The sequence below is a fragment of the Mytilus trossulus genome, chromosome 4 (genome assembly GCF_036588685.1).
Source record: "Mytilus trossulus isolate FHL-02 chromosome 4, PNRI_Mtr1.1.1.hap1, whole genome shotgun sequence".
Lineage (NCBI taxonomy): Eukaryota > Metazoa > Mollusca > Bivalvia > Mytilida > Mytilidae > Mytilus > Mytilus trossulus.
In genome coordinates, this window is record NC_086376.1 from 40,590,902 (window position 1) to 40,616,808 (window position 25,907).

General features: G+C 30.5%; 2 protein-coding genes across 3 annotated transcripts; one reads left to right on the forward strand and one right to left on the reverse strand.

The window, feature by feature from the left end:
- Positions 1-271: 271 nt before the first annotated feature.
- LOC134713930 (histone-lysine N-trimethyltransferase SMYD5-like) lies at positions 272-16,177 on the reverse strand. The gene is made up of 12 exons (XM_063575206.1): positions 16,077-16,177; positions 11,961-12,209; positions 10,585-10,712; positions 9,763-9,832; positions 8,794-8,898; positions 8,328-8,390; positions 7,270-7,340; positions 5,394-5,500; positions 3,576-3,632; positions 2,143-2,237; positions 1,396-1,466; positions 272-396 (listed from the first exon to the last, which is right to left on the reverse strand). Exons 1-12 carry the CDS (start codon positions 16,131-16,133, stop codon positions 288-290), a joined length of 1,182 nt encoding a protein of 393 aa, XP_063431276.1. The 5' UTR covers positions 16,134-16,177; the 3' UTR covers positions 272-287.
- Positions 16,178-16,349: 172 nt separating this feature from the next.
- On the forward strand, positions 16,350-25,618 carry LOC134715295 (cell growth-regulating nucleolar protein-like). 2 transcript variants are annotated; one of them, XM_063577398.1, is made up of 8 exons: positions 16,350-16,451; positions 17,415-17,547; positions 19,870-19,990; positions 21,196-21,303; positions 22,003-22,086; positions 23,470-23,821; positions 24,435-24,577; positions 25,466-25,618. In XM_063577398.1, exons 2-8 carry the CDS (start codon positions 17,423-17,425, stop codon positions 25,601-25,603), a joined length of 1,071 nt encoding a protein of 356 aa, XP_063433468.1. In that variant the 5' UTR covers positions 16,350-16,451; positions 17,415-17,422; the 3' UTR covers positions 25,604-25,618. The 2 variants fall into 2 exon arrangements, with proteins under 2 accessions (XP_063433468.1, XP_063433467.1); XM_063577397.1 differs by having other exon boundaries at positions 16,365-16,456.
- Positions 25,619-25,907: the final 289 nt, after the last annotated feature.

Here is a 25,907-nt window from a genome sequence, read left to right on the forward strand (position 1 = left end):
TGACAAAAGCAATGTGTTTAAGTTTTATAACATTTGGTTCAAGCAGACTATAGTGGACACCACCTTATTTCAAACTTGATTTGAGTTTTGAAGTAAGAAGCATTGTGTACAAGTTTCATAACAATTGGTTGAGGCAAATTTAAGTTTTTTTTGTCTTTGTACTTGCCCTGTGACGTTTAAATAAAAGTGAACAACAGAAAATGTTATCAGGCCACATTATCTATACATCCATGTTCACATCACTTATTAGAATCAACAACAAATAGAAAAGTAAAATGTAATTTTTATTATTCCATATCCTCATCTTCTTCATCCTCCTCTTCCTCTGATGTGACGTCTGCTTGATCTGCTTCAGACAGACACTTCACACAACCACAGGTAAATAGGTAATTCTCTCTGAGGAAGATATAATTTATACTTTTAAATGATATCAAGAAATGTGTACAATACATTTGAATGAATCACACTTAAAATCCAATACAAACATAATTTTTTGGGGCCCTTTAAAGCTTGCTGTTCGGTGTGAGTCAAGGCTCCATGTTGAAGACCATACCTTGACCTATAATGGGTTACTTTTATAAATTGTGACTTTGAAAGAGAGTTGTCTCATTAGCACTCATACCACATCTTCCTATATCTAATAGTAAATACTGCTGTTTTAAATTAGATGAAACTTCTTAAATCCAATTTATTCATTATATAAACAGAGTCTATGAGAAAGAATTGAAGACATCTCAATGTTATATCATATTATGATCACCACTTAAAATTGGGAATGTTTCATAACTTTTAAAATATGCAGTCCTTAATAAGGTATTTCCACTTTTTAGTTGAAAGTCCTATTAGTATTGTTTTGAGTTTTTTTCTTTCACCATTTCTTTTTTCTTCCACTGTATTTTTGTTTCAAAGATGTGGCTGATATTTTTGGTATACATATAACATCATCAGGAATTATCTGGAAACCATCTGTCTTCGGACAACAACAACAACATGATACCAATATACGATTATAAAATGTTTTGGCGGTCATAGAAAATGTATCTCAGTCATTTGACTAGAGGATATGTCTCCTAGATAAATAGCTGAAGAGAGTAAGATTATTGCCCTATGATTCCAAACTCTGCTCTTAAGTAGCATTAAGAAGAAGTTTTGCCTTCTGGATCCCAATGAACATGATTTTGATATGTTGCTATTTTCTCAGTGTTTTAAAAGTAAGCTCCACCTGAACTTTTATTCAAGGTTCCAATTCATTCAAAATTAACATGTCCTCATTCTCAATGAAAATGAAAGATACCAACTTGATGTCAAACATTCATCTATCAATCAAGTTTAAAAACATGACTAAATTTTAGTTTTCCAGGGATTTGTATACAAAATTACAAAATTAAGACTTACTTTAAATATTTCTGTCTACTATGCCTACTTCTGTTAACATCACAATCACTCAAGTAGCAGGTGCAAATTTCCTATGAAAAAGGAAAAAGTTTACATAATAAGTTGGAAATAAAAAGCTAGATAATTTCACAATTGAGTATGATTAGGTCTGTTCCAGTGGTACAAAAGTACACCATTGAATAAATGGTAAAGTAAATTAACTCGAAGTCAGATTTTAATATCGAAAGTCAAAAACAATTTTCCAACACCTGACTACCCAAAAAAATCAAAATTCTTAGCATTGTTACAACCAATAGTTGGTATTTTTTGTTGTAAGAACCACCCTTTTATATATTCTTATCACCTTTTTTTTAATTTATTTCATTCAATATTTTGTCATAAACAATTTAGTTTTTCCATAACTGTGTGGAAATTAATTGGTTTTCTGTTGTTTTACTGTTATATAATGAAAATATAGCTTTAAAAATATATGGACCACCACACAAATAATTCTTAATGGGAGACTACTGAAATCTAGACCCACTTTGTCCTGGAATAGGCAAATCCATCTTGTAAGGGAAGCAGCTATATATTGATCATTATAGACATAAGAAAAACATTGTCTTTTAAGAGAAAATAAGAATGTGTTAATAGTATATGCATGTCTGTGGAAAGGACAATTTTTTTTAAGCACTTACATTTTGATATGTTTTGTTTACTACAAAAAGCAAATTACAAATGTAAGCGGAGAGTAGTTTGATGACTTACCTCCCCTTGACTGATATTTTCTTTAGCTACCATGACTAACTTATGGTTGTTGTTTGGAAAAGTTATTTCTGCATTTGGTATGCAACTGTGGTTACCTGAAAAAAGACAAAGTATACTGTGGATTCATTTTTATTCGTGGTATACCAATTTTCGTGGTTTTCGTGGGTCACAGCAAACCACGAATTTAAGAATTCAACGAAGAATAATCCCGATAAATGTGTATGAAGTCGGATGTTTATTTCCGGTTATGGTATGCAGTTTTAGTATAGTGTTGACTAGCGATAAACATTATAACATAAAACGTGTTTTTTATTAAAAGAAGATACAAGTGTTTTAATTAAATCAATAAAAAATATATCCAATATCAGTGATAATTTACTTTTTAAAATTGATTAAAACTGTTCATGGAAAATAACTGCAAGTTGTTAATTACCGTGTCATAGTTTGGTTTACAAGTGATTAAAATTCAATAGGATTAAGTACGGGGATATTGCCCATAGGTAATATTGTTTATGACAGGAACATTCATTTTCACACCTTTTACTTATATGACTGTTTATTATATCGTGATTAGGGAAATGAGCTTTCAATCATAAATTTTTGATTGTCTTATAGAATCCCGACAAGCATTTATAAATTGTATATCAAACAAATAATCAGTTGTCTTTGTCCATTATTGTAATAGAAGTTTTCAATGAACACTTTAACCTAAAATGACCAAGCGAGGATTTTGACAATTCAAAACTTTTTCAATGAATTCCTTCTTTTTTGTTTGTTTTATTATTGATCAAACCAAGGAGGTTATATGAGCTTCTAAATCAAAAAGAAATACACGAATTAGGCATCTGATTTTTTTTTCTTTTGTAGTCAGCGATCCACGAATTTACGTATACATTGTACCATGAAACGTCTTTTTTTCTCTATCCACGAAAATTGATACCCACGAAAATAAATGAATCCACAGTAGATCATTAAAATATCACACCTTAGGTAAGGGTGGATGGTTGACAGGGGAAAGCAAACATAGGAAACTAATGGTAGAAAACAGGGGGAGGAAAGCAGGAATCAAGGGAAGAGGTGTGGTAATATTATTTTAGTATTTTACAGGTACATAAAGTGTTTTTTGATCAATTGTTGTCAGGCAGTTGATGGGTAGGAAAGTGGGAATCAAGAACCCCCTATCCACGCCTCTTAGAAAGTGTTAATGTTTCAATAAAATTCCTGCATATGATACAAATTTATAAGCATTTTTTAGTGAATTGAACATTAAATATAAATTAATTAATCAATGCACACAAAACTTACATCTTTACCATTAATTTTCATCTAAATTGATATATTTTTAGGATATTAAAGTTTATATATTAACTAAAGATCTTTGTATCAACATTACCGGTAGTATGATTTAAACAAATTGTCATATATTTACTTACATGTACTTTGAAGTTGATATAAGCCAGAACCTTCACAGTCCAAGAATGTCCCAGATACTGAAATCAGAATTTTACCAATATTACAAAAATTTCTAACTGGAGTTGATTTTTTTAAGTATTACTACTGAGGGGCAAGCTGCACCAGGAATGAATGATGCAGCCACCCCCTGGATATGTATAAATCATCACCTGTTGCCATATTTAATGATTTAACAAGTTCATACCTGTCAACCTGTGACGATGAAAATGCAGGTCATGACCTGCATTGAAGAATCAAATCTCAGGTCATAACGCGTACAAACTTTTTCGAGCTGAACTTGAAGTTAGAAAGTTAGATAATAACCTCTTTGAATTTAGTTTTTGTTCCCTATGTTTTTTAATCTATGCAAGAAAGACACTCATAAGTAGTCAAAGTAAGAGCTTAAAATGATTATTAACTAAAATAACACTGCCATGTAATCATAATCAAATCATATGATTCAACCATGATTAAGTAAAGTTAAAATGAAGAAGCATTACTGTATATTCTGAAAAAAACTTCATACTTCTGGACTTAACATTTTTTTTATAAAAACAAATAAAAGCTTATTTTACTTAACAATATTGAAAACAATACAATGCAACAATATAGAAAAAAATAAAAATAAAAAAAATATTGAACAGCCGTAATCCCCCCCCAGCTTGAGTAAACAAGAAGGTTCTAACAGAGAGTTACATGTCATTTCAGATCTGTATCTGATATAATAACATCTTAAAATAACCATAAATTGGCATAATTTATATGATTTTTTATTTGATCTACTGTCTACCAGTGCAATCAATGACTGCAAATGATCTTCAGGGGGCTCGCGTGTCTTAATCAATTTTTTTTATTTAATATAGGATTTCACTATATTTTTCTATAAATGAACTTTATCTTACACTTAATAGAAAGATGAAATAAAACAAGAACTATCTTTAAAAAAGATATCTGACGTATTTAAATTTGAGTATATGTTAAAAACTATCATTTCGATAACACCAAAACCCTGCGGAAATCTCATATGCGAAGGTGTGTTCTAAAAGTCATGTACGTTCATACAACAAAGTTTACATTGAAAATTATATAATTGTCCCGAATGAAAAGCTGTCATGGATGCAAAGAGCTATTTGAGAAACAATTATTTTAATAAAAATATAAATCTTTGTAAGATCTAGTTCAAATATTTATAGTTTTTCACTTGCTTTCCATCACGATATAATTAACGAGACATTTTTTTTCAAACACAACCAAATCACCTCTCATGACAGCATTTTGTCCAATCACAGAAAGGATTTTCGAGCATGCATATTCTGTTGCCATAGTTAAGCGTCCTAAAGTTCAAAGGGCACAAACCGAAACTATACTGACTACATTGGAAAAATGGGGTCACTGTTCATTTACGCTCACATTCTGCCTTCGAAAGAAGAATACAATTTTGTTAATGTCCTTTTTTTCTGTTGAACTAATAGGAGAAATAGCTATAATAAAAAAAGAACTAAATTACAGAAATCTCTTCAATTTTACAATATTTAGTTTATGTACAGTTTATTCGAAAACAACAATAAAAATATAGGTCACTGATGAGTTAAATAGATATTTCAATTTCGATGCCAAAAATTTTTTTTTGTAACATATGATAAAGTATCAACTACTATAGGTAATTAACAAAATTTATAATGAAAAATAAATGTTTTATTTTTTTCTGAAAATCTTATACCCATCAGCCTCCTTAAATAGTTTTTTTTTAAAAAGTCTTCCTTTATTTCTGAATGTTTTGTTTTTTTAATTCATCTTACCTTTATCCATATCGTCATAAAGTTGATCAATAAAAGCATCCAGTTGTTCTTTCTCTTCGTCTGGTATGGCTAAATCTTCACAATTCTTCACCCATACACTTATAGAACTGTAATAACAAATTTTTAATTATTCTCTAATCCTTTTAGTAGTTTAGTGTACAAGGTTAAAAAGATAAGTCAAAAAAATAACCTGACAATGCCATGTAAATAAATTGTGTGTGGAAAGCTTCTGCTGAGATGTGACAATCCATTAAATTAACTAACTTATTCTCTGAAAAGCCTGGTTGTGATCTTTATGATCAAGAAGATGCACACATACTTCCCCATTTTCAGAACCAGATAACAGGAAGTGAGAGTGTAATGAGGGTGGTGAAGGGGGGTGCTTGTTAAAAAAAAATGTGAAATAAGACATAATTTCACGTTGAACGTGAAATAATTTCTGTAATGAACGTTGCAAGAAAAATAATTACTGTCTTCTTTTATATATTAACTCTTTGTTTTACTTGATTTTCTCGATTTAGTATATACATTCATGATATAATTAGTTTACGGCTTTTAAAAAAGTATTTCTTGGCGATCCATGCCAAGTGTTTGAATTTTATTTGAAAAATAACAAGCACGCAAAATAAGACTTTGAAAATCACGATGCACGTAAAATTAAATATTAAGCAGAACATGTTGAAAGGGGCACCGATCTTGCACGACTGAACGTCAAATAAAAAAGTAAAAACACGTTGAACCTCAAATAAAAAAACGTCTATCACGTTGCATGAAATTAACCCTTAACCTCCCTCTGTTATGATTTAAAAAGTGCCCACACCGTACAAAACAAATCTCTTCAGAATTGTTTTACATTGACATTTCAGGGCTTTTTATAGCAGACCAAAGTCACCATGTGGAATGGGTTTTGCTCGTTGTTAAAGGCCAAACAGTGACCTATAGTTGTTTATTTCTGTGTCATTTGGTCTCATGTGAAAAGTTGTCTCATTGGCAATCATAACACAACTTTTTTTTTATATCTATTAAGATTCTGCCCAAGTATTAAATCCCTTTGTTTTGAAAACATGGAAATATTATGTGTGACAAAAAAATATCAAGATTACTAAACATATAGGGAAGTTATTCCAAACTGATGCCTTCTGCTGTGTGAGATTGATAGATTCTTTAAAAAATGACAAAATTCTTAAACAAGTTCATCTGGCAGACTTGTCTTATAGATCCTACATAAAATAACTTATTTGTTATTTGTTAATTATGAATATTCATGAAATAAATGCAACTTAACATTGAGCAAAAGATGTGCAATCAAGCAATATAATTCAATTATCCTAAAATTTTAATAACTTAACATTGAGCAAAAGATGTGCAACCAAGCATCATAATTCAATTATCCTAAAATTTTAATAACTTAACATTGAGCAAAAGATGTGCAATCAAGCATCATAATTCAATTATCCTAAAATTTTAATAACTTAACATTGAGCAAAAGATGTGCAATCAAGCAATATAATTCAATTATCCTAAAATTTTAATAACTTAACATTGAGCAAAAGATGTGCAACCAAGCATCATAATTCAATTATCCTAAAATTTTAATAACTTAACATTGAGCAAAAGATGTGCAACCAAGCATCATAATTCAATTATCCTAAAATTTTAATAACTTAACATTGAGCAAAAGATGTGCAATCAAGCAATATAATTCAATTATCCTAAAATTTTAATAACTTAACATTGAGCAAAAGATGTGCAATAAAGCATCATAATTCAATTATCCTGAAATTTTAATAACTTAACATTGAGCAAAAGATGTGCAACCAAGCATCATAATTCAATTATCCTGAAATGTTAAACTATCTTGTTTTTACAATCATACCTAGACCCTATTCCTTGCCCATTTGTACCAATCAATGCAAATAGGGATCGGAATCCTTCAGGTGTAAACCACTGAAAAAATAAAAAAAGAACCTATGTTAGCATGCCTAATGAAAATTAAGGAGCATGCTCACAGACCCCCTGTCCCTGTCAAAGACTTATAAATCCTTGTGGATATGCATATCTTCATATTACGTCCTCATTAAATACAAAGTATCACAAAAATCTGTTGTGTAGTTTCAGAGTTACTATTCTGATAAATGTTCCAGTAGTATATTTCGTTAAAAAAACTAAGGTTAAAGGGGCATAACTCCTAGAAAAAAACTTGAATCCCAATTTCCTGTCAAAGTACAAAACAACATAGTATGTCCTAATACAAAGTTTCAGGAAATTATGTTGTGTGGTTTCAGAGGAGTTGTGCTGACAAATTGCTGCAGTTGTATAATAAGGTCAAATTTCTAAGTTCAACAAAAACAGAAAAATAAATTAAATCATAATTTCCTGACAATGTGCACATCTATATTGTATGTCCTCGACTCCTTATTATCTACAAAGTTTCATCAATTTGTCTTGAGTGGTTTCAGAGGATTTGTGAAGAGAAGAACAGGACTGATGACCGGGTTAAAAACTTAATACTTGCACAAATTATCTGTTTTGTATATAAAAACTTGGAAGAAACAGGCTCAAGAGTTTCCTTTTTTTGAATAAAGATGTTATACAGGCAATCACTTAAGTAACTATTATATAAAAACACCAATATATTTTTCAAATTCCAAGTTTTTTGTTTATTCCGAGTCTAATTGAACTTGTGCCCTTTTTTCAAAGAAAGTATTAATCTTCCGCAAACCCTTTTCCCTGTGACATTACAACTTTAATATATGCCCATCATCTATCCTGGTGAACCCAATTTTGCAGAAAATACCTATTGTTTTTATTTTTTTTCCCCTGTTGTTGAGTATTATAATTTGTAGTTCACCTTTAGCCCCTAATCTACAGATATAAGTACCCCACTTAAAATAATAAATCCACAGTATATAATACAATTTTTAGAGATTTTACCTGGGAAACATTTTCTTCAAAAATAAAATCGGCAGTCATCTGTCTTAGTAATTCAAGTTGTTCCTAAAACAAAAGATAAAAATTTAAATAATCTTTTCAAATTTTAAAGTTTAATGAACTACATAAACGTATATCCTTTTTTTATTTTGTGTTTGAAGAAAACTACAAGGATATGTTGCTGATGCTATATCTTTATTCATGTCTGTTGAATTGGGACATTTTATAAATGTCCTGTGCTTTGCGATCATTTCTCAAGCTGAAGGCCAAATTTTGATCTATTGATGTCTATATTTGTTAGCACATTTGTTTTATGTCAATAGAGTCTCACTGACATTTACCCTCAAACCTTCTATCCTTCTTATCATTAGTATTATATCAAGTAAAAACGAATGTTCTTGACTAACAATGCATTAACTAAATGTAATTATCTGATACTGAACTATCAAGAAGTTAATGTATAATTTACCTGGAACTGTTTACCAAGAAGTTTGTGCACAATTTCATCTTCCTCATTTACTGTGTTTTTTACAAATTGTGAAAATTTCTGTAAAACTGTTGACTTGTCTTTTGCCTATTTAAATGAGAACAAATTAAATCATGTCTAAGTTTATACAAAGAACCATCAGATAATTTTTATCTAATCGTCAAAGACATCATTAAAAAAACTTAATGTTCCATTCTCCTAGAAGCAGAGGAATAAAAAGTAGGAGATGTACAACAATATACATAGGGTACTAAATGATCTAGTCAAATTAAGTTCCAATTTCTATAATAACGTAAAGGAAAATGTTATGATGTTATCCAAGTAAGATTTCTTCAATTCCTATGCTGTACAAAATGTAAAATGTAGATGATTTTGAATTACCAACTACTGTGAATAACTAATACAGGAACACACAGACAGGAAATTAAATACCCCGTATATGAGGGAGATTGATACAAACTGTGCTGGCAAATACAAATATGCATAGCAATACATAATAAATACTATGCTAGCTAATATAACATTGTGTACTGTTTTATGACATATTATCACTCTATGGTAGGAAATGTCATGGAAACATCTTTGGAAAGTGTTTTTTTTTAATAATTATAAAAGTTAATTTTGTGACATGATATTGAAATAGAAACTGTGTAATTAAACTATTCTGTTTAAGTTTGGGTCGCACATGAACAACAGAAAGTGTAGATGATGTAAAATTACCATTGCCATGGCTGCTTAAATGTAGAGGAGCAGAGCACCAAGGAACCATTGTTGGTAATATTGTTTTGGATTCACTGAGCTTCAGTAGGGATTAAATAGTATAACTGTACAATTAATTCATTAAAACAAATAAACTTATATTTATACCAACTGCTGATGAATTATTATAACTATAAGAGCAAAAGAGAATGTTTCAAATTAAATGATTTTAAATCCTAGCAAAATAATAACCTGTTTGACTAGGGCTACCATCTTTACTATAAGCATTATGCTGGAGGTCTCTGGTGGATAATGGATATTTCTGAAAAGACAATCAATTAAATAAAATGAGCCTGACTTATTTCATAACGTCATCTTAAACATGATAGAAAATGACTTTGTTTTCGTAGCAAAATATAGTACAAGCTCATTTAGTTACAACAAATTCTTGGTGGTTAATTTTCAAAAAATGTTTGCAATCTTCAGCGCTTTACTCTAAAATGTCTCTCTTTTTTTACATACATTATATATGAACTTTTGGTAAATCAGAAATCATTTCCAATGTCCAAGTATAATCTTTTTTAACAACAACTAACTAGTTTTTCACATTATTGAAAGTGATTTTTCACTAAAATGCATTATTTACAAGTTTTTCCATGACACAAATTGTAGGTTGTTTCTCCCTATATCCCCCCCCAAAAAAAAACCACCAAATAATAGAAAAATTTTGATTTTTTTTTCTTCTAGTAAATTTTGGATCATTTGAATAGGTTTTTACCATTTTCCAGCTAAAGAACATAATCATGAACACATTCTGTTTGCTTAGAAATACCTGTTTATATTATTTTCCTGCTCACGAACATTATCAACGAATACATTTGTTTAGAATTAAGAGAGCAACTAAAGGTTTGATTCATTTTGTCAACAATTATACATTTGTAGGTCACCATTTTGATTTTGGTAAAAAAAAAAGCCATGTCAAGTGTATAAAATGTACATTTGTTTAAAACAACCTAACTGAAGGGTGAGATATCATTGTTAACATCCTCTAGAGTTAATACAACTTTTATTCACCTCCAGGTTTCCTGCAGCCTAGCTAAAGGATGATCATTGTCTTCGTTTAGTCTACTAGGACCCATACACAAGACTTGATGATATTCATTCCATGCCATGTTTCTACATAACTCACAGCAATATGTCACCTGTAAAATGAAAATTCATATTTATAATTGAATTTATAAGTGAGTTTTCGCTTTTAATAACAATAGTCTGTTATGATCATGATGATTAGGGACTCAGGGTAAATAATAACTATTATTCATCAGGATATTTCTCATGTGTATGTCTGTATGATGCCATTGTAGTAAATAATCAATGATTGACATTTATGATAATATATTGGATTGATTAGAATTTTTCTCACTTTTTTTTCGCAATAGTGAATGGTGCTAAAATTAGGAATGCACTCAAAAATATCTAAAAGTGTTGATTCATTATTACAATGTCATGAATGTATTTATGAGATACCAAATGTTGTTATTTGATCAAAATACAGATCCTGAGTCAAGGATTTTCTTATAAAGATCTGACTACATCCTGTTTTACTTTCTATTCTGGTGTATTTTACATCAGCCAAGGCAATTGTAGTCCTTAAACTTTTGATAGTGTGTATTAATCCAATAATACTGGGGGTATCAGGAAAGGTCTTAAAAATATAAAGTAGAAAGGAGTGTTTTCAGATCCTTTTTAGCAAACCTTGACATGTATTTTAGATAGAATATTTTGAAAATTTCATGGGTATATGTTAAAACAACAAGTTAAAATGTTTAATGCAGTACATTGTCACAAGTTCCACAGGGTTGTATCTGCAGTTTTTGGCAAGAACATGCTATAAAATATCAAAGAACAAACTATTTAACTTCTTTCATGAAAAAATAAAATCCTCCACTCATACAGCAAATATCGAAGACATAGCTCTGCACTTTACAGAACCCTTTAGCTTGCAATAATTTTTTGACACATCTGTGGCCTGTTACAAGGAAAAGATTCAACCCCTATCCTGAGTGCCTTAGCATACTATTATTTTCCAGGAGCTGTACAAATTTCCTGCCCTTTATCCCTCTCCTTACCTACCTATTTAATTAATTGTTACTGTTAATTCAGAAATTATCGCGATGTTTTTATTATTGCAACAAATGCAACAGGGTTATATTCACAATAATTCTTATTCCTTTTTCTGATTATTTTTATATGAATTAAATAAAAAAAAATCTCAATATCACAAAAATAAAAAATTGCATTTTAATAAAAAATTACAAAATCTCAACATTACAAATGCAGGTCATAACTTCTGAATTTACAGTAATAATTTCTCATTCTGAATATGTGAAATAATTGCCACTGAACATTAATCAGTCAACGCTCAATTAATCTTTTCACAACTTAGTTACCTGACAACCAGGACAATCCACATATGTTGACTGATCAGTAATATCACATTCCGGATGTGGAAGACTTAAATGTGGATTTGTTGATAATCTACGAGCTTGTTCTTCTACTGTTTCTAATGATTTCATACAGTATTCACATGCTTTGTATTTGTACAACTCATTCCATAGAAACTGTGTGGAAACAATGGGTGTCTCTTCAAAAATAACATCACCTTTGTTTATGTTTTTCTTTGCAAACAAGCCTTTTCCCTGGAAAAAAATAATATGTATATCATGAAATGCCAATCCTAAAAAATAATCTTTTGCAAGAAACATTTTAATTTTATAATAACTTTTACCATGGTTGCAAACTTAAGGTGTCTTCCTCCATTTGGATTTTGAATTAGCAGAAAAAAATCAATTCGGTCTAGATCTTTAATGAAATGAGCAAATTTCGAGAGTAGTATGTATTTCATATGCAAGACTTTTCATGTTAATATTGAAAATAATGAGTTTTATCATATTTACGCCTACATACATGACATATTACAAATGAAAGTGATTTTTTGGTTTTATCAATTTTTTTCCAAACTTTTCCATGTAAGGGTAGATAACTCAGATAAAGAAATCTTTATAGAAGAATGTGTTGTGTGAATTTATTTTTTTTATTATGTAGGAAGTTTGGAAAGAATACATGTACATGTATGTAACATAAATTATCTCAACTAAATCTTCAATATATAAGGACACAAATTCTTGCTACAATTGACTTATACATTGTACATCAAGCATCAACCTACAATTTTTGTATTGTTTTTTTTATGACTAAGCCAAGGGCAAAACATTTGTTGACAGAAGGTCATTACAAGAAAGGAAACATGAACTTTAAACACTTGAAAACTGTAAAACTCTTTATTTTTTTTACAAGATTTCTAAGCTCTAGTAGTTATACCAAGATGAGGAAAATGAAGCTGATGACTCATTGAACCAAGGGTCTGGAAACAGTCATATATGCCAGTCATTACTGATTTGGAAACTCAAAAGTCCGAAATGAATTGTTGGGATTTAGGTTTTTTTTTTTTTTTTTACAGAAATAATTTCGGTCATTTCGTTGAGATCAGTTTTCTTAATCGCCATTTTGAACTTATATTTGTTTTGTTATCCTTTTCAAGGATTTGTATACAAATCCTTGTCCTTTTCCTGCAATAAAACTGCCACTCCAGTATAGTGTTATAATCCTGAGGGCCATCACTTTTGTTATGCCTCAGGGGAATATTGTCTAATGATCGCTAACCTCTTTACCTGTGTTTTTAATTTATATTGGACTTTTGATCACAAGCTCTGAATTAAATTGTAAATAAACTCAAATTCCACAACTGTTTTCATTATTTATTTTTTCAGCTAAGGCAATGTCAATTCTGATTTAAAACTTGATTTAATTTACGTAGAAAAAAGTATTTTTTCACTTTTAACGCACATGCTTTTTACCATGTAATACACATGCTTGATATTCTTTTCCGCAAATTAGACACTAAATTGTAAATTTAAAATGATTTCATGCTAAATAAAGCAAGTGCAACTATTTTCATTAATAATATTACACCATTAAAGGCAATATATTAAAAAGTCGATGATTTCCTGTGAATTTGATAAACAAAACTAATCCCTCAAATGAGTCCGATTGTTCGTTGTAATATTGTTGCATTACATCCGGATGGAATTTCGACTTCAGAATCGAAAGAAACTCAAGCGATGACAGAGAAAATTATCGTTTTGAGCCATTAAAATCATTTCAATTTTAAACTGTTACCTTCCCTTAATTTCTCTTGATTGATCTTTGAAAAATAGAAGGATAAATCATGAAGTAAATGCGATGCAACAGTGAAACAAGTGCGTTGATACTACGAGTATGAGCATACTTATGCATAGCTGCGGAACCATAGCTTTAACGGGTCCTTTTTCTACTATTTGCGGACCACAGTAATGAGATTTTGACAATATTTTTTTGGAAAGGGGCACCAACTTTGAAGTTATGTAAAATGACGGAAATTAGGTGAAAAAATTTCCGGATCCTTGCATTGAACACATACAGGTACATGAACATGATGAAGGTGTATTTCAAAAACTGGTTTATACACATGATACATGAGGGTAATAAAAGGGGTACCTTCATGAAGAATAAAGGTAAAAAATCTTGCCAAAATGATATGTTAACAGTAATATTTGGTGCGCATTATGAAAAAAGTCTTCTGATTTTAACGAACCACCTAAAATTCTTCGAAAACGGTAACAATAACTATTTCAGAAATAACCAGGAAATGCAGGAGTCGAATTTTTTTAACTTTTTGTATCCTGGCAAGACGGAACAGTGGAATAAAAAATCTACTAGTTAGGCTGCAAATCTTAACTGGTCCTGCAAATATGACATTCATTTGACAAACACTTAACAATTTCATAAAACAATATTTTATATTAATTTCTTCAAGTTAACAGGAAATAATATTTTATTTTCAATGTATACAAATAACCTCTTTGACATGCTGTTGACATTAATAAACTCGATTAATTGTAATACTTAGTACCTCCAGTACAGTGTAAATGATTTCGCAAGCAAATTTGTTTGCAAACAAACCAATATTGAAATGCAATCAGTGAGTTAAATTATCGACAAGTTTCTACTGGTCCACTGGACCACCAGCAGACAAAATCTACTTCTCCAACACAAATTCTTCTGGTCTATGACCGCAGGACCAGCATCAATTTCAACCCCTGGAAATAACTCTGACCAATCCTGATATACAATGTGTATGACATAACTTGACATGAGGAAAATAAATCTTTAATCAATTTCACACAAACATTAGCTGAAAAGTACTGTTTCACGCCTGACAGTAAAGGTACATTTTTACCCTTTACATATATATGTAGTGATGAACCAAATTAGGGTTGTTGAAGTAATGACTAAATGAATGACAGGTGAGGTGTGATAGGTCTGAGGAAATGAATTCTAGACAGTTCGGCACCCAGACAAATCGGTACCCGGACAAATCGGCACCTACCATAGACAAATCGGCACCCGTGAAAGACAAATCGGCATCCAGAAAAATCGGCAACTAGACAAATCGGCACCTAACATAGACAAATCGGCACCTAACATAGACAAATCGGCACCTAACATAGACAAATCGGCACCTTATAAATTATATATCTTTGATCTTTATATAGTGAACCAAAATTAAAATTTGCTGGCACTGTTTATGTATGAGGGCATTTTGGTGTTCACAATTATGTTTGAGTGTTATTTATTTGTCTCCTGCACTATTTATAACATTATTGTCAATTTTGTACATAGTTTCTTTGAATATTTATCTTATTAAGTGGTTTATTCCTTTTAGTTATTTGTTTGGCACCCAGACAAATCTTTGAATATGTATCTTATTAAGTGGTTTATTCCTTTTAGTTATTTGTTCGGCACCCAGACAAATCTTTGAATATGTATCTTATTAACCCTTACCATGCGGAATTGTTTTTAGAAAATGTCTAATTTTCGTTTATTTGCCAAAATATGCAAATTTTTTTGGCAGGAATTTGCCCCAAAGTGGGTCAACAGGTGCAAAAAGCGTCAATTTTGCCGATTTTTCACCCCTTCTCTTGACCCAGAAGACCCAGGGTTGCTGGTTAAGGTATCCAGCTGTAGCCTGCGTGTAGAGTGGACCCTAGTGAACAAATTGACCCCGACAGTTGTTAGGTCGGAGTGAATCTGATCTTGATTCATCAGTCTAAAGAAGGTCATTTGGTGATGATTATTCTTTTTGTAATGCATATTTTATATACGAATTATAATATCATGCAACAATTCTTTATTTTTTGATAATAAATTTATTTTTGAAAACGAGGTGCCAGATTGTCTTGGTGCCGATTTGTGCGGATACCGAAATGTCCAAAATGGATGCCGAAATGTCTTCGGACTTGGGTGCCGATTTGTCTGGGTGCCGATTTGTCTTGTTACCTGAGGAAATTTGTAGATTGGAGGAGTGCATGAACAGTTTATCAGTACTTTATCAGAAGATTGAGGATTGAGGAGTAAATTTGTGACTTAATTATTATATTCATCTGAAAATGTGTTCCCCTCATTACTTTTAGTTCATCAATAAGTTGTATTTCTACAATTTCTGTGCTGTTTTTCAACTCCATTTCTATTTGGTGAACCGAAGACGGAACGGAAATAATACGAACATAAATATTAGTGTTATTTTTCTTTTAAATAATAATGAAATGTCACCAAAAATATAAATCATATATAAATGACCAAAATGAAGAAATTTATTCTAGTTATTTTGTTCAAATCTTTAAAGAACGACCGTTTGTAAATAAAATTAAACGCGGAATTACATCTAATCCGATTTAAGTTTTTGTTTAGAATCCCATTGACAACTTCCGCCACATGTTCATTATTTTATTTTTAATTTTGATATAAGAAAAAACAAGCATTTTCTTGTTTTTAATTACTTGGTAAGGTGTGTATGATATCAAACCATTCATCATATAAATTTAGGTTATGATATTATATGATGACAAACGCAGAGTGCTCGAACATTTTGATAAAAAAAAGTTCTAAAATGTAGAAAAATGTATTATACATTTGTTTCAATTACACAGTTGATTGTTTCAAAACACTGACAGCTTCAACTTTACATGACATGGCAACAGGTCGGACCGTCCAACAGGCAACCATAAACCTATTAAAGTTTGGTTGCTATGATATATAATTTGAATGTTTCAACATTGTCTCATCTCATGTCTCCATTTTTTTTAATTTATAATGTACATGTACACAACTCTTCTTTGTAATCAAAGTTCTTCGTCTTAGATATGTAAGCATTCTGTTAGCTTTTCTTCATACATACAGATTTGTATAAATATCAATAATATTACATTCCAAACATGAAAAATCCTTGTTGGAATTAACTGATTTGTGTATATATGTTTTCCTTCTTGCCTTCATGTATTGGCCATACACTGCTGGCCTATAACATAAGATTTATCTACAAATGTAATACATTTACTCTTTCACAAAATGTTTAAGGGCCCCATATGCATGATGTAATGATAATAAACATGTGGATATGTATAAATCAAATGTCAAATTACAAAAATACTCAACTCCAAGGAAAATTCAAAACAGAAAATCCCTTATTGGTGGTATAATCAAAAGCTTAAACTCAAAACAACTGTCACATTCTTGACTTGGAACAGGCTTTAAGTAAATGGTGGATTAAATCTGGGTTTAAGGCTAGCTAAACGGCACACTTGTATGACAGTTGTATATGAATCCATTATATTGACAATGATGCGTGAACAAAAAAGACAGACATAAAAGGAAAAAAAAGTCAAAAATTGGGGTACAACAGTCAACATTGGGGTATTAACTTAATCACAATAAAAATCATTCATACATTGTACATGTACTTTCAGAGGTTGAGATGGTGGTGTTTACTTGCAGCCAGTGTAACGAATCACTGAAGAAGAATCAAGTAGAAAAACATTTTCAGACAAGATGTCGTAACTGCAATATGATATCATGTGTTGACTGTGGAAAAGATTTCTGGTTGGTATATTATATACATTTGCATAGGTTTATTTTTAGCTCACCTGGCCTAAAAGGCCATGTGAGCTTTTCTCATCACTTGGCGTCCGTCGTCGACGACGTTGTCTGTCGTCGTTAACAATTTTTCAAACATCTTCTTCTCTGAAACTACTGAATGGATTTGAATGAAACTTAGCATGATTGTTCCTTAGTATATCCTGCACAAAGTTTGCGCTTCGATTTTTGATCTGTCAAAAAACATGGCCGCCGTTACTTAATAGAACATAGGGGTCAAATGCAGTTTTTGGCTTATATCTCAAAAACGAAATCATTTTGAGCAAATCTGACATGGGGTAAAAATGTTCATTAGATCAAGATCTATCAGCCCTGAAATTTTCAGATGAATCAAACAAACCATTGTTGGGTTGCTGCCACTTAATTGGTAATTTTAAGGAAATTTTGCAGTTTTTGGTCATTATCGTGAATATTATTATAGATAAAGATAAACTGTAAACAGAAAAAATGATCAGCAAAGTAAGATCTACAAATAAGTTAATATGACCAAAATTGTCAATTGGGGTTATTGTCCTTTAATGACAATTTTTCACAATTTGTTCATTATATTTGCTAACTTTAAAAAATCTTCTCCTCTGAAACTACTGAATGGATTTGGATGAAACTTAGCATGATTGTTCCTTAGTATATCCTGCACAAAGTTTGCGCTTCGATTTTTGATCCGTCAAAAATTATGGCCGCCGTTACTTAAAATAGAACATAGGGGTCAAATGTAGTTTTTGGCTTATATCTCAAAACTGAAAGCATTTAGAGCGAATCTGACATGGGGTAAAAATGTTCATTAGGTCAATATCTATCACTTTTAAAATTTTCAGATGAATCAAACAACCCATTGTTGGGTTGCTGCCACTTAATTGGTAATTTAAAGGAAATTTTGCAGTTTTTGGTCATTATCTTGAATATTATTATAGATACAATTAAACTGTTAATAGCAAAAATGTTAAGCAAAGTAAGATCTACAAATAAGTCAATTTGACCAAAATTGTCAATTAACCTCTTAAGGAGTTGTTGCCCTTTAAAGACTTTTTTCACAATTTGTTCATAATGTTGACTTACTTTAAAAAATCTTCTCCTTTGAAACTGCTGTATCAATTTCAGCCAAACTTAGGCTAAATGAGTTTCAGAGTTTCAGAGTATCTAGTATAAATTTTATATTTCATTTCCTTGTATGTCAAGAAACATAGCTCCTATGGCTAAAATAGAACATAGGAGAAAATGATTATTTTTTTGCTTTTGGAAGAAATTAGGACGATTCAAAGAACATTTAAATAAATTGAAAAACCAAAATAATCATTGATGAGAGATTAAACCAAAAAAATTCAGGTGAGCGATTCAGGCTCTTGAGAGCCTCTTGTTTGTTTAGAGTTGTCTCCCTTGTCAAACATTCTAGAAAGGGGACTAATGTTATGGAGTTAATTTATATTTATTTGATAGAAAAATAAATTTACCTCAATCATGTGTCAATATGAAAAAATAAGAAGATGGGGTATGATTTGCAATAAGACAACTCTCCACCAGGGATCCATACCTGTCAACCTGTGAGGATTAAAATGCAGGTCATGACCCGCATTGAAGAATAAAATCTCAGGTCATAACGCGTACAAACTTTTTTGAGCTGAATTTCAGTATTTTTGGTACATTTTCTTATAATGTATATCAAAGATACCAAAACATTAATGCATGTTGACTTGGTTAAGTTTTTTTTTTATCAAATGTTGGCATAGGTTGAAGACACCGGTGAAACCAGGTCATTTTCGGAATTCTCTGGTTATTTCAATGACCCAACGGGTGTCCCGGGTGATCCCTCAGAATTGTGAAAATCTCGGGTCACACCCGCAGAATACGGGTCAGTTGACAGGTATGGGGATCAAATCACTCAAAAGTTTGCAACTATAGGTGAACAAACTCCTTCAGTAATGAGCCATAAATTACAAACCAAGGTATACATGGCATTCTTCATTATATTATGTTAAACATTTCTTACTTACAAGAACAGTGAAATTAGATATCAATTAACACTTATCTCCCCTTAAAACTGACTACCTTCCTTACATAAAAATTATTTGGCAGTACAATGTACCAGTTAAAAAATTCATGTGAACTATCGGTATATCAAAATTATGGAAAAATCCTGATTCTTTTTTTGGATCAGAAGGGAAAATGTAATATGATTATGGTATCATTGAGATCTTCTCAAAATTACAAATGCCTATTATCTGATTATGATACTGTGTAAAATAATCCTTATTCCTAACTTATTACTTACAGGGGAGATTCTTATGCAGAACACATAAAATGTATTAGTGAGGAAGAAAAGTATTCAGGGAAGAATTATAAACCAAAAGCAAATGCCAATAAAGGAGAAGTCAAACAAGAACAGTGGCTAGAGGTATGTAGTCCATAATGAAGGGAAAATCAGGGAAATAACTTATATTTGTGTGGGTAAATATTATGATAGGATTTTCTTTTGTAAATATTTTGTTTATTTGAACTACCTTCATAAAACTCCATAGATATGTTAGCAACAGTACTAGTCATACCAAAGACATAGCTTTTATATATATATTGAAATTTCTCAAATATTTAAAGGGGCACTAGTTGTCAAATTCATGGTCACCTATTTGACTCAAATTCTCATATTTGATTTATAACAATGTAAAACATTTATCCAAACTATCAAAAGTCTAAAATAAACAGTTTACAGAGCATGGGGTAGATAATATATAGGTTCGTTTGTCTGTATTTTAGTCCAGACGCCATCTAATTAACTATCGATTTGACCTCAGATGACGATATAAGCAATGTAAACATAAATAAAGATATGAATAGATTAAACCAACACCTGCAATTGGATTTTTATAGGTCTGTTTGATTATATTTTATGGATTAAAAATAGATGTTTCTCATTGTTTTTAACCGTATAAGAGTGATTTTATGTGCATCGCATTAGTAATCAAATGATTTACCGTAGTTTCACTTTCATTGTTGACATTCTTTTTCTTTAAATAACCAATAAACGTACAATGCATGCGTTGTCAATCTCTAGCTAGGGGTTAATTTGAAGTTCACATGAATACGGATTTAAAGAGGTCGACTCATTCACTTGCAAGTGAATTTACTAATTATCAATGTTTCTTAGCGTAATTTGACAAAATTGAACCTTTTTGGCTGTAAAAAGCAAATTGTTATTTCACTATATCACTTTCATTATTGATTGAACAGAAAAAAATCAAACTTAAGATTTTTTATATATCTCGTAGCTAGTGCCCCTTTAAGCATGTCATTGAAATACACAATTTTCTTGGGGTAAATATAAGCAAAATTTATTTCTGTTCTTTTATTTTATTTTTAAAAACCAATTAAACCAGCTATCTAACAACTGTAATAGGGAGGATAGGCCATCATAGGGTACAAACATGATAACTGTAAATATGAAGGTCTTTAAAAAACTTTTGTACAAGTAAAATAATGCGGTTTTTTAATGTTTGTATAGTGTATACAGACTAAAAAGATTTGCTAGAACATTGTGTATTATTTTAAAACCTAGAGGTAATATATCAAAAGTTAAATTAGTTGATAATGTCCATATTTCAGAAAGTCCAGGTGGCTATTGACAAATGTATCACCAATCCAAGATTGAAAGGAGTGTTAGAAAGAATGAAAGATTACCCTAATATTCCAAGGAAAAAAGCGAAGTTTGAAGTATGTATGAATAATTTGTGATATATAATATGTTTAAATGTAAAGAAATTTATAGAAATTAAACAAAACTTGAAAAGAGTGATATCATGGACTAGACAAAAAAACCAACAACATTATTTTGTCCAAAAAGTAAAAAATGGACTGAAATTCTATTAGTAAAAATTTGTGTTCATCAAATTAGGAAATGAATAAGATGATACCATAAAATTGCAAAAAAAGTGAAATCCTTGTTTATTAAAAAAATATATGATATATAGGCTGGTTTTTGTAGTGCAGATATGTCATTTGTTATGTCACTGTGGCATCATAAAGAATCACAATTTTAAATATTTGACAAGTCAACTTTGTATAAGAGATTCATAAAAAAGAACAGCAGCCTTATTTACTTATTTAAATTAATATGTTTGGTTAAAATTATCTTGTTACAAAATATCTTTTTAAATTGTATTTTCATGAATTCTTGATTTCTTGGTCATTTGTTGGTTTGTAGAAATTTTGCTTACTTATATGAATACAAGTTTCACTGTTTGTCATTTCTTGCATATATTTGAATTCCATGTTGTACTGTTTAACTGCAGTCATCAAATGATATTGCCTGACTGCCAAATTAAGGCGTTATCAATGATATATTGAACTAAAAGTTTATTGAGAACAGGTGTCTTCTTAGTTAACATTCAGAATTTCTCTTGATATTTCCAGAATTTTGTTAGTAACAGTATGAATGTTAGAGATAGACGATTGGTTGGTGAAGTTTGGGATTTACTGTTAGCCAATACAGAACAGGTATTTCTTCTTCTTCTTCCAATAATTTGCATACCATCTCTGGTGTATTATCGCAAACAACTATTTACACATGCCCAAAGGAAACATCCTTCCAACAAACTATGTACACAAACCTGGTTAAAATCCATTGTGGTAAGCTGTGACGACAGCAGATGATAGTTCATTCCACAGATGAATTGCAGATGGAAAATATGATTGCTGGATGTTTTGTATTCTCGAGTAGGGTAGTAGGAATCTGAATGACTCAAAATAATTGAAAGGCATTGCAAATCAAAATAAAAAAACAAATTCTTATTTTACATAAATCTTTTTTTTAATCTTTTAATCATTTCTGAACAAGCAGTCACAAAATACTCAAACTCTGCATAGCTTTAATTTTTCCATTTAAAGGTGGAAATTCAATATCATACAACTAGAAGAAGCTTTCAACCATTTTATTTTGTCCAACAAAAACAACTGTTGAAATTGAAACATTTCTTCAATAAAATCTGTACCTTCTCATTATATGACTTTACACCACATTTCTAATCAATAGATTAAAGCATTGCAGAAAAAGTATGGAAAACTTTAGTGTGAGCATCTGTCTAACAGACTTCACTGGTAGGGGACTATTAGAAAAAAAATGTGTGTAAAGAAGTGAATTGATTTTCAATTATTCAGAACCAAAAAAACAAAACAATTAAATTAGAACATTCATCCTGAGGGCACTATAGAATCTTCAACAATAGAGGTGACATTATGGCGAAAATTGTCTGAAAGGTTTGAATAAAGTTAGTTTATTTAAACTGGTAATTATAAGGACACACTATGCATCTACAATTATAAAAAGAAAATGGTGTTGGTTCTTTTTTTATATCATTTTGGCTAAGTGTGACAAAGTCAAAGAATGCAAGACTTATGAAATTGAATGATTATCTGATGATGGTGGCAGCTTTAAATATTTGCATAAGGCTGTATACTGAAGAAGGCAGAAGACCTGAATACTTTATATCTTGTATACAGGTGCTTTGTATTAAGAAGTTTCCATCTGGCATATATCCATTGCCTTTGACCCCATTTTCATTGTTCAGAGATAGCTGGCAAAATCAATATGGTCAATGTTTATGTAGTTAAGACCTATATCATATACTATAAACAATAGATTAACTTTATTGGTGTATGGAATGAGTGTTAAGTGTACATGTTCATTTTGCAGTTTCACTTGATCTTGACCTCAGTTTAATACTCAAGTTTTATGTTACCCCTGTAGTAAAATCTTACATTGTAAAAGCTACAAACATATAATATTCAAACATAACCAATAAAAAGGGTGAGACATTTCAGTGTTTGCACTCTAGTATTGAATTAATGAACCAATAAGATTTGTTTTTCTTTTTAAATTAGCCAAAACCAGAGCCCCCTAAGGCAGAGGAAGACAAAAGTGATGAAAATGGGTCTCAAAAAGAAAACAATGTAAATGGTAATGCTACAAATAATGAAGAACTTAAAGAACTGTCAAAAAAAGAGAGAAAAGCAGAAAGAAAAAGAGTAAAAAATAAAGATGAAGTAGAGGAAAATACTGTGAAAGCAAAAAAATCTGATAGTAAAAACAAAAAATGTTCTGAAAATAAAAGTGACAGTTCTACAGAAAATGATGAAAAATCTAATAAAAAGAAATCTAAGAAAAGAAAAAGAAAAGATACAGATGAAGACACTGAAGAATTGGAAGTTAAAAAACCTCACATAGAAGAGGGAGGTAAGCATTTAAGAAAAAAAACCCACATTTGCAAAGTAAAAAGAAAAATAATGTTAGTCATGTGCTGGACAAGAATTGAATAAATTTAAACATCTATGTTGGGTCACACTGAAGTGGGATGTGTTCCCTGATGTGCCATGGTCTATATTTATGAAGTGTGATGGCTAGTTTAAAATCTACATATGTGCAGTTATTATGATGAGAAGATTTTTTTTATAGTTTAATGTAGTATATACATTTGCATTGATTATTGTCAGTTGCATACTTTGATTTTCTGCATGGGGATATAATTCTGCATTAATATCTTCACTTTATACCTTGTTTATAGTAATATTATAATATTATATGTTGTCCCGTGTGTATTTAGAGAATGCCACTCTCCATTATACCAATATACGTAAAAAATTGAAAAACTGCTTTTAACAAAAAAATGACTTCTACATCAACATGAAAATCATTGAAAATATAGTTTATGTAATCCAGTGCACTTCAATATAACAATATAGAACAACAAACACAACTCCTATTTCAGGTTTTAAAAATGAATGAAAATCTGCAAATATGTAGATCTCATGATAGTTATGCATTATCTATTTCTGAATTTTGATTACAGATAAAACATTAAATTCAACCACAGAGGAAAACGATGATGAAGTGGAAGATGATAGTCCAAAGAAAAAGTTTAACTGGGAACAAACAATAACAGAAGTGTTGAAAAGTAAAGGAGAAATAACATTGAAAAAACTGAAAAAGAAGGTATGAAAAGGTCATATTATGAATGTTGATTAACTCCCTTCACATTAGTAATGAATATAACTAGAATATTTTGGAGGAAAAGAACATAAATGTTGCATGGAAAAAATACCTTTTTTATGTATATAAAAGAGTTTTAATTCTTCTAAATATTTATTCAACGGATTAACAATTTTACCTGTGCTCCATATAAAAAATAGGACATGTACAGTTGTTAAATTCAAAATGTATGCTGCCAACAGAAAGAAGATAAGGGACAGATCTGAAAAAAATGTCACACAGTTTATCTTATGAGTATGATACTTTTTTTACGTTTCTGTAGGTAATTGAAAACACTAGTCTACTCTCACTCGTGTTGTTTATTCTTTGGTTTTCTATGTTGTGTCATGTGTACTATTGTTTGTCTGTTTGTCTTTTTCATTTTTAGGCATGGCGTTGTCAGTTTGTTTTAGATTTATGAGTTTGACTGTCCCTTTGGTTTCTTTCGTGTCCCTTTTAAAGGAGGGTGTATAAAAAAGATTTGGTATGATTGCCAATCAGACAACTCTCCACAAGAGATAAAAATGAACTCATGAAATTAACAACTATAGGTCACCATTAGGGCTTTCAGCAATGAGCAAAGCCCATTCCGCATAGTCAGCCTTAATAGGCCCTGAAATGACAATGTAAAACAATTCAAACATTAAAACTAATGGCCTAATTTATGTACAAAGAATGAATGAGAAACAAATATTTAACACGTAAACCACTGAATTATTGTAGCTTACCTAGTCTAGTAATGACTTCATGGTTCAAGCTAACCAAAGATATTACCTTTACCTACACACTCAATGCATTCTGCTGTAAAATGTATGAATAAACATATTGATAACAATTTTATTTATTTTTCAGGTTTTGTGTGAGTATCAAGCACAAGTTGGTTCCTCCAAGTCAGATGAAAGAATTTTTGCTAAACTGAATAAGAAAATTAGTAAAAATCCAAACTTTGTTATAAAAAAAGAAAGAGTTAAATTGAAAAATTCTAAATAAAGTAATATAATTGCATTCTTATATTTATTTGTTGAAAAAACTCATGTAAACTCAAGTAAAAGGCAACATTTCTATCTGTGAATCTATTGTTTGTCTTTCCTCCCTTATTTTGTGCAGACTTGTTTATGAAAGACAATGAAAGTTTATGATAAAAAAAAACAACAACAGATACACATAGGAGAAACAAAAACAAGAACTGCATGTTGTTGGATGAAACAAAATAGATTGTCAGGTTTTACAGAGAGAATACATTTGTCTTAAAAATCTTGTCAAAACAGATAATTTGCATTAAAACCTACAGAAA